We start from the raw sequence: 10,482 nt of genomic DNA on the forward strand, positions 1-10,482 counted from the left end.
TTGCATCTTCTTGAAATAAAAAAAAAAAACAAAAAAACCTGAGTCAACAGGGGAGAGGCTTACTTTCAGCAAAAACTATGATTTTTTTTAATTCCCACTAATCCTATTCTACAAAAATTGACTGAAGAGTCCTTCACCTCCCACTTGTCATAAAGGAACATAGATTTGAGACAGTAGTGAATAGCCAAGGATGTGTCTTGTGAAGAAGCTCCTTTTACCAACCTATCCATTATATAGGGCATAAACTGTGACCCCTTGCTGTCTGAACAGAGATACTACCAAGAGAACTGTGATGATGACTCTCAGGGTCATCAAGAGGTGAAATGGGAATTTGAATAGTGGTCCTATCCCATCTCAAGATGATGCCATTTTCTGTGGGAAGGCCTGGCATTTGGAAGTCATGAGACACGAAGGATCCCTACCTCTACCTGTGTAAGGATCATGTGTTGTTGGGTAAAGTGACTATCTTGAACTCAAGTCAGCAAATAAAGATTTCTTTTAAAATTCAAGATGGGAAAACATCCCCCCTTTCCTTCTGGGGACCCAGAAGGTAGAAACCTTGCTCTAAGAAAAGGGGCTTCATCATTAAAGCCAGCAAGGAGAAAGATAGTTTTACAAAGCAGTATCTCATGAGAAGGGACCCTGGAACAGGGATCTGATGAAGGAAATTAATTGAATTAGATGGTATATCTGGTGGTTTCTGATATATTCATCCAGCCACAATGCATGTGAAACCATCTTCCACCCACCTGCACTGTGGGTGAAGCTGCTGTTATCAAATGCTGCCAAAGCCCCCTTGCATCTGAACACAGCCAACCCCACTAGTTCCATTGGTCTGTAGGTTGCTGACCTTTGCACTAGTCCACAGGGATTGGGGTCCACACTGCCTAAAAAGAACCCAAGTGGTGGTGAAGGTGCAGGGGGAGGCCGAAGGAGGAAGAGAACACTGGAAGGAGGAATATCCCCTGACCTTTTTGAAGACTTTTGCCTACATCTAACACCAGCGATTTGCCATCAGGATATTGTGGTACCCTGGTTTAGGTGCACAAACACCTATCCATGATAAACATTTTGACTTCTTGTGCTCTTTCTGAATTCTTTGCAACAGAGGAATTGCTCTATTTTTTTTCCACAGTCAAAAAGAAGTAAAAGCTAAGAGCTGGCATTTTCCAAGGTATGCCTGGAGGCTAAAGTTTGAGAACCACTGGTTTACACTCTCTGGGAGGGAGGTGGTGCAGCAGAGGAATGCTCCCTCTTGTGGAAATATGGCCCTTTCATGGAAGACTGTAAAGGTCCATAAGCAAACAGGAGGGGGAAGAAGGGAGGACGGCTGTTGCAAGAGCTCCTGATCAAAGACAACTGGTGCCTGGCTTCCTTTTAGAACTGGTGAATAGAATGCAAATGAGTGGAGAGTAGCTCTAGAGTTTTTCAACATATGCACTGTCTCAATCTTTGTGCTGAACAGCTCTGAGACTTCAAAGAAGAGGTCTTCCACTGTATTTTGCATCTCACTTGGAAATCCTGACCCCCTATAGCCAGGACAAATGCCTCATAACAGCTACCACAGAACATGAGGCAGCATCCTCTGCACCCAAGCTGGTACTTGGGACCATAAGTCTTGGACTAGGAGGGAGACAAGATGACAAACAGCCTGTCAGGGTTTCAAGACCAGTTCATTACTGCTTTGGGCAAGAATCTGTCCCAGCAGGGCCCAAGTGTAAGGTCAGCTAGTGTCCACAGCTCTGTCTGTGGAATGTATGGGATTGAGTGAAAGAAACTGTTCCCAGAAATTTAGGGTCTCATTTGACTGCAGAAACAAGTCCATAAATACACAATTTCATTTTTGGGGCTTGCTTAGTCTTCGTGGTGCTCTTGTGATCCCAGATGCTAAGCTGGCTCCCTTGTTTCTGCTGTTTCCTGTGTTTCTCTGGATCCAGATCGTGACTCAGGTTTTGGTCTTCCTCCTGACCTGTGACTAAGGCCCCAAACTAGTTACATGGACCACCTCAGCAGGCTTCTATGGAGAACCCCTAAATAGGGACTTCCCCTGGAACTGATTTTAGTCCGGTGACTTACTGTAGACTTCTTTAGACCTAAAGAAATAGAGGGTCTCCTTGAGGATGCAAGACACTTGACAGTCCTGAGTCCCAGGAACAGAGGTGGATCCCATGGACTTACCAAAGAGATAGGATATGAACATGATATTGCATTCTTTCCTCCAACCAGCAGGAAAAGGATCTTTAGGTGGAATTCTTGTCCCAGACACTATAGACCATTAGCATGTCAGCTGGATTCATGCACGATATCACAGAAGCAGCTTGAAACTAAGAGACCTGGAAGAAACCAGGACCATGACTCAGACAGACTTTACAGGAAAAAAAGTCCAGGAATTTTTCCTCCTCTTGACTCAAAAATGAGGGAGGTCCACTGAACTAGAAGGGAAAAGGCAGCCTCAAAGATGGTGCAGACAGAAAAAGAAGTGGGGAGGAGACAGTTCCATAGCCTAACAGGCAAAAAAATCCCAAACAGGGCAGGTGGGCAGGTAGGAGGAAGACATTTTTAAGAGGATAAAAACAAAAATGGAAAAGGCAATAACAATAGGAGCAGCAACAGCTTTTCAAAGGAAGGGATTCAAAGGATCTACACGTTGCAGAAAGGATAAGCCAAATCTTTCATGAGAAAAGCACTCTTTCTTGAGACAAGCAATTGAGAGGAACCTGCAGAAGCAAGTGCCCACCCTGCTTTATGCCATTGGTGTGGAGTAGAGGGACAGCACTGAGTACACTGTTCAGGTACTCCTAAGGGAATAAAACCACTGCGCTGGAATACTTAAAGGCATATACACACCCACAGTGACAATATGTATAAGGACAAGAACATGAAGGAGAACAGGAGCTCTGACTGTATTTTGTGTGGAGCCCAATACAGTAGGCCTTCTCAAAGCACTCCTCCTAGATTGAACTCCTCAGTCACAAAAGATGGAGGAATGTCTATTTGGTGAATCCTGATGGGTCTTAGACAGTGACACTTAATCCTTACCTGATTGTGCAGATCCATATAGTGTTAGGATTACCGAAGGCCTCCTGACAGACATTACAATTTGTCATGTGTTACATACTAGAACTGCATGATAAACTGTAACATTTCAACTGACCATGTGTTAAAATTATTGTGGGATACTTCCAAGCCACAAGGAAGTTGCCGTTCAGTAAGCAACTTCTTTGTGCTGATCCGCAAATTTTGTTCAGGGATAAATTGGTTTCATGTCTGGCATGTTACAATTAGTTGTCTATAATATGCCAGTATTGCACAATCTATGTAATATCTGCCAGGGGCCCAAAATGCTACAACAACATAAACAAGTCCAGGGGGATTGTGGCAAACATGTTCTCATCCAGAGGGAAAAAAACAGTACAGATACCTTCCGACGCAGTGAGATAGTGTTCCAGGTCTGCTGGGGAGCGCGCTGGGGGGCCCTCCCACATTCCCCCAGCTCGGCAATCAGCCGTGAGGGGACCCCCAGACCCAGGAGGCACCAGTCGCCGAGCCAGGGGGTGCAGGAGGGAGGACCCCCAGCACGCTCTCTGGCAGACCCAGAAGTGGACTGGAAGTGCTTTGGGTCCACTTCTGGGTCTGCTGCCGAGTGTGCTGGGGAGCCCCCCATGCTCCTGTGGCATGCTCCATCTGCCCCACCATCTCAGCATTCACGAGCTGCCTGGTACCTTGAGGTATGAAGAAAAAACTTTTAAAGCTGCATCTATGCCCGAATTGTCGAATCTTTTTGCATCTCTTTGAATTGATTTGGTGGGATCTGATTTGATTTGGAGAGATGAAAGGGTCTCCTGATTCGTTCTAGATTCAGAGATTCGGCCACCAAATCGGGCCAAATCTCCACTGAACCAAATCAGGGACCAAAGCTTCGCACAGCCTTACTAGTTATGACTTTCTGGAGTGCAAAGTGTATCAGGAAATTAGGTTCCAGGCATGTGGAACAGTGTTTTTTTCTCATTTACCTTCAACTTTAAGAACACACCAGCATATATTTTAAATGGTAAGCTACAAAATTCTTTAAAACTTTCTAGTTTAATCAATGCATTCAAACTAATTTAAGAACCAAGACTGAGACTGTAAAGACCACATTAAGTCTAATAGTTATAGATTTCTGTAATCAAGCTCCTTGTAGATTATTAGGTCATTTGAATACTTTACAAGACCATTTTCCCCACAGTGTGTTTAGTGTAAACATCATTTCGCAGGCTGAGGAAAATGCCAGTATACTTTTTGACATTCACATTATGTAGATGATCTGATAGACCATCCTTTTATAGAAACCATTTTAATAAATGTTGAGCAGATAAGTAGTATCAACCCATCTTGGTGGAAAACTATATCAAATTGCTTAATTTATTTTTAAAGTGGAAGTTCCTAGAAACTGCTTAGCATCACCTAACTAGAAAATACTTAACATTGGAGTGATGAATACCAACTGTTATAGACTAAGTATTTTTTGACTGAGTACACAAATTTGACTAAGAATGGAGGGACTGCTGACTATATGCCAAAAGAATCTGTAGGTTATCTTAGATCTCTGCTATTCAACAGGTTTTCATATATTTAGTTGAACTGCATACAGTGCACTTTTTCTTTTTCTTTTTTTTTAAGCAAGCAGTTCACTGCTTGGCTGTTTAAATTTAAAAATCTTACATGCAACAGAGAAGATTACAAAGTGTGTGACACAAAGTGGAGAATTGCAAAAAACCCCCAAAAACAAAAAAAAATCCACCACCCCCACCAAAACATAATTTAGATTTATTGAAAATTATTTCCGCCTCCCTCCCCATATTTCCTCCCTTGAGCCCTGAATGCTGAGCTGAGGACTATCAAAACACCCTTGTGTTAAAAAATTAATTTCATTCAAAATGAAACTTACAGCATGTAACGTATTAGAAATGAGAAGTATGAACATTCTGTACCACAAAACTCCAGAGAAACCCCATACCTTTTCTAAAAGTTACTGCAATATATTCCTTTTATTTATTATTGTTTCAGAGGAAGAATGTTACAATGTAGTGTTTTAAGTAGCAGACAAACACAGGCAGGAAAACAATTTATACATAACCTCTCATAGTCAGAACAAAAAGCCACCAAAATTGATTACTGAAACCTTTTTAATTCAGGGAATTTCTTTATAAAGGATTTATTTGCTTTGATGTCAACCTGGCCTGGTAAAAGCAAAATATCTTGCAGGGAACAGAGCATAAAGCTATTTCCAATACTATTCATGAAGATGGGTCTGAGGTAGAAAGGTGGTCATGGCTTTCCTCTTCTGTAAAACTTTCTTCCTTCTCAAAATAACTATGCTACAAATATTCTTTTAATAGATGAAGAATTCACATAATCACCAGCTTCTCCCCTGCTCACCTGGACAATTCCCCCCTCCCACCCATCCAAAAATAATAATAATTAGCATTTATATAGCACTTTTCATTTTCAAAGCACATTTCAAAGACATTAAATGAATGAAGCCTCACAACACCTCTGGGAGGTAGGTAAGTATTATCATCCCCATTTTACAGATGGGGAAACTGAGGCAGAGTGGTTAGATGACTTGCTCAAAGCTTTAGAAAGAATCACCATGAGAACCAGCACTAGAGCTCAGGCAATCCTGTGTTCATACCAGGCTTTGCACAGTCACTTGTGAGCAAGAATTAGGAACATGGTCAGCATTATGTTGCTGCAGATAACCAAATATTAACAAATAGTGGTGTTTTTCCTGCACACCCTCTAAATCTTTACTCCTGGAAGTATGGAATTTGCAGGATCTCCAATGGCATTCAGAGAATTTTCTTCAATAACAACAGTAATTTAAGGGTGCAGTTTTGTTTCTCTACAACACCTGGGAAATTATTGCATGCAATTTATCAAAGGTATTTTCTGAAATTAAAGTAAGTATCCATGCAATGCTGTAAACTCATCAGTGAGTGAAGGCAGCAAAACCCATCATTTAATTGCCAATATTACAACTCGTTTACCATAATAAATGACAGAACCCATGCTTATATGTACTTTAAGCATGTAAATAAAAGAACAGTAAATGAATTCTTCAGAAGGAAAAATGACTCAAAAACAAGGCCAAATGAAAATAGCTAAACATGGTGCACTATTTTAAAGAAAATGTTCTGGTGTTAATAGTATTGGAAAGGGCTTAATTGTTCAGGCATTTTCATAAGAGTTATAAAAAAATGTGCGTGTGTTCAGATCATATGTGACTAGCCTTCATTTTGCAGATTGGAGAGTCAAAGACTTGAAAAAAAAAGTTTGGCACAGCTAGAAACAACAAAGCTTTGTCTCTGGGTAAAAATATATTTGACAGACCTTAGTTGGGGATAAATGAAGCCTTAAAAATTGTTGAAGTCCTCATTTAGCTATCTCCTAATTTCTGAGTTTAAATAAATCTAAAACAAATAATCCCTCTATGTGGGGTGTGGCATGGAAGTAACTAGGGGGAAAAAACAACGATTAGACATACCATTTTGGTGCATGGCATTTCTATTACTGTAACTAAAAAGAGGGTCTATCATGTTAGTGCTAAATACTGTAGTTTGCACACACTGGCAATTTTTGTTAGATAATAATGATATAGTGCAAGTTAGGCGAACTTGTTATTTTACCAATCCCGAAAACAATTCAAGGGTCTTCGGAAATCTATTTGGTCAGATGATTGACACAAATATAAATAACCTGTACAGAACCATAAGCGTGTCAGAAGATAAATGAAGGTATTTTACAATGTAAATGCAAAGAGCCAAAAGGAATGTATAAATGTAACATTTTGCTCCAAACTCTTTTATGTAGTTCTCTTTACTATTATCAAAAAGAATGTATATAAAGCCCCTGCCCCTTTTCCCAATGCTGTATATTTATACAAATCAATGACAAATGTATAACCATTTCCAAATACTCTGCTGTTCATTAATTTACAGTTGCATAGAAAGGGAGAAGAACAAAGAAAGAAAGAAGGAAAGGAAGGGAAAAAGAAGGAAGGAAGGAAAGAAAGAAACAGAAAGCATATTAATATAAAAACACAAAATCCTCATCTTTGGGTATTCAGTGTTTTACTATTTCAAGTAGAACACGCAGTCAGTGCTGAACAGCATGTTCCCACGTCCCAGGCAGTCTTCTGATGAAGCAGAACTTGTGATTTGCACTGTAGAATAGGGCCGCACTGCATGTCAGGAAACACTGGTTGGCTTCCAAATGAATACTTCACATTGCCTGTAGTGATGAGAAATGATGATCGCATCACAATATTTACATGCACCACCTTCCAGATAGTTCCCTACACACTCAGGAAGGAAAAACTTGGAGGTAATTTTTTTTTTTTTAATTATGGTCAAACCATGCTATGGCAGCCAAGCCAAAAACCAACTTGTCAACCTACTGGGTTTTACAGCCATGGATAATAATGTGCAGAATTTATAGAGGTAAGTATCAGCATTACTGCAGAGGAGTTCTTGGTTTCCACATTCATGCTTAGCCCTATAAATTTAGAGGCTTACTTCTAAGCTTCAGTTCCAGGACATTTCCACTTTTCCTCGTATGTCCTCTTTTCTAATGGTTATGGAAGACAGCTTTGGCAATCTGAAGCCATCTGCTTAAATTGAGTTATTGACCAAAAACTCACTGGGTATGTGTAGAGTCCTCCAAATGCCTGTTTCGGACAAAGGTTATTCTCTGGGAAGCAATATTAATTAAACCAGAGAAGAAATTCAAAGAGACTGCAGCCCAGTCTCCGGTTGGTCCGATGGTACTGGGTTATCTCACCTGATTGTTCACAGTCAGTTACAGGTTGATCTCTGAGAGTCATGATCTACAGGGCTCAATTCAAGTCATAACTCTTCAAATTTATCATCATTTAAGGAAGCAATCCCATTCTTTCAGATATTTTCTGAAGGCAGATAACTGTTGTCAGAAAAATTGGTCCAAATATTCTAAGGCTGTATACTGAAAGGGAAAGTGACTGCATAACAAGAGAAAGGGAGAAACTGGAATTATAAAAAATTATTTTTTTCCAATATATTTTCAGGGTGCTTTTGGAGACCTTAGATAACATTTTTTCTTGTAAGTATTGATTAACAATAGAAAGTCTGTGCAATCATCAGGGCTAAGGACAGAAATTACACATAAACTAGTAAAGGTGATCAGAAACCAGTTCAAATTTGTAACATAACAGAAGTTTAGTTAGTGCACACAAACCACTTTCAAAATGGCCAAAATGGGTTTAAGATAAACCTGGATGGATGTAGTATCCGACTTAACTAATTTAACTTCTGTCCCAGGTCCCCTCTAGATTCAAGTTAACTCAGTCCCCCAGCATCTCAGGATGCTTTACACTCCTCCCCAAACCCCCTTTAAGTGTGGGTAGGCTAGTCATGGCCCAAGCTCCAGTGGAGCATGGAGGCATACTTTACTGCTCCCGAGCTCCTGGCCTGAGCCACTGCAGGCATGTGGCTGTATTTCTGGAATCAAAAATGAATGTCTGTTCCCTTGCTTATTGGTTCAATCTAGGCAGCTTAGACTAACCTGTGAAAATTGAACTGATTCAGCTTCAGGCTTTTTGACTATCTGTACTTAGCCTACAAGTACCATTAAAAATACCTTTGTCTCTTTGACACTGTACTTGATGTCCCAGGAGATATCCTTTGGGTCCTATGGAGATACTTATGGCATATGCTACTAAAATGGTATGAACTTGTATGTTTACAATTTATACTATATTTCTGTTATGTATATTTCTACCATTTCCTACTGAAATTATTAATGATTCAATAGCGTCTGCCCATCCCAAGAAACAAAAAGTGGCAGTTGCTTCCAAATTATTATACTTGGTGAACAGATATAAAACATTAAGCAGTATTTAAATATCACATTTGTTTGCTAGTTTTGGTGCATTTCTGAAACCTTGGAACCCAGTAAAAATTCCAAAGGAACTCTCAAGCTTACATTACATAACTACCGAAACACTTCACAAATAAATCAACATGCAGCGTACCTGTTGTCTGCCAGAGAAACTTGCTGAAAATAGAAAAACAAAAATGAATTGAATATTTATATTGCAGAAGTACAGAATAGCATAAGAGCTAAACATTATAGTATTAAGAATATCTGAAATATAGGAGAGACTTCATACACACATTTGACAAAATGTGAGAAAGATGGTTAGCAGATCTCAGGACATTTCCCCTCCTCCTGGGCTAGACAATCCTGCTCCTTCATGTTTTTTCTTCTGAGCTCTCTTAGCTGCCTGACTGCCCAGCTTTAATACATGTGTATCCACCCAGATAAGCTTATAGCTTGGTGGTTAAGACACTCTCCTGAGAAGTAAGAGATACAGATTTGAATTTACTGTGGCTGAGGAGAACCTAGAACCTTCTTCTTGGTTGGGTGCTGTAACCACTAGACTACAAGAGGTACATTATGCCACTGTACTGCATTCCAGAATGACGGTGGACTGCCGTGCTTATGCCTCCGGCACATCACAGAGTGGGGACTTAGTCAGATTTTAGGCATCACCCAGCCTTAATCTGGATAACAACAGATTCAGAGTGCCTATGTGGTTTTGTAGTCACTGCAATGAACATAGGTTCATAAATTCATAAAACATAAATTCCATATAGGTCCTGTTTAAGTGCCTATGAGACCAATCATGGTCTCTCATTGTGCCTTTCAGCTCCCTGTCTCTAAAATGAAGATACTAGTATCCTCTGTTCCACTGGGGTGAGACCCTGAGCTGCTACAATACTACTGTCATTTATGTACCTAACAGAGAAAAGAAATTCTGTAAGTAGCTAAGTGCTTTCAAGTCTCAATGAAGTTGTAAGGAATTCATGGCCTTGAAAAACTCGTAAGAAAGGCTCAATACCTGACAGGAGCAGGCTTGCTGGCATCTGTTGTAAGAGATACTTAATATCAATGCTATATTTAAGAGACAGCTTGCTGCAAAATTATATGCATTCAGTTTATAAGAGCAATGCAGATTCAACTTCGTAAACCATACAAGATTCCCTGCTGTACTAGAGATACACTGTTACAAGACTCTCATTAATTATAATAGCACGGAGACCTCCTTCATTCTGGAATAACTCAGCTCTTCTTTACTGCAATAAATTCTTCAAGGATGGTCATGGTCTGCATACTAAGGCTGTGTGAAGCTTCAGGTGCTGATTCGATTTGGAGGAGATTCGGCCCAAATTGAATCAGGAGACCGATAAAAAGGTCTGAATCAATTTGAAGCTCTCCGAATCAATTCAGAAAAGATTCGGAGAGCTTCGGATATTCAGGCAGTCCCCACTCACTGCCACAGGGAGCTGGACCCAGACCCCATGCTGGTAAATAAGGGGTGGGGAAGCGGGGGCTGGAGGAGGGGGGAGGGGACCATGTGTGGACCACTGCCAGCCTCATCCTCTGTCTGCTCCCCCAGCC

General features: G+C 40.4%; 1 protein-coding gene across 6 annotated transcripts in view; it reads right to left on the reverse strand.

Moving 5' to 3' along the window:
- Positions 1–5,150: 5,150 nt before the first annotated feature.
- Positions 5,151–10,482, reverse strand: part of UTRN (utrophin) — a 692,661-nt gene continuing 687,329 nt past the window's right edge. For all 6 annotated transcript variants that reach the window (XM_019526790.1, XM_019526791.1, XM_019526792.1 and 3 more), the window contains 2 exons: positions 9,053–9,075; positions 5,151–7,275 (listed from right to left, as the gene is read on the reverse strand). In XM_019526790.1, the coding sequence (XP_019382335.1) occupies positions 7,267–7,275; positions 9,053–9,075 (32 nt within the window). In that variant the 3' untranslated portion in view covers positions 5,151–7,266. The remainder of the gene's footprint in view (positions 7,276–9,052; positions 9,076–10,482) is intronic.

The sequence above is a fragment of the Gavialis gangeticus genome, unplaced genomic scaffold (assembly GCF_001723915.1).
Source record: "Gavialis gangeticus isolate Ggan-Ray unplaced genomic scaffold, GavGan_comp1, whole genome shotgun sequence".
Classification (NCBI taxonomy): Eukaryota; Metazoa; Chordata; order Crocodylia; family Gavialidae; genus Gavialis; species Gavialis gangeticus.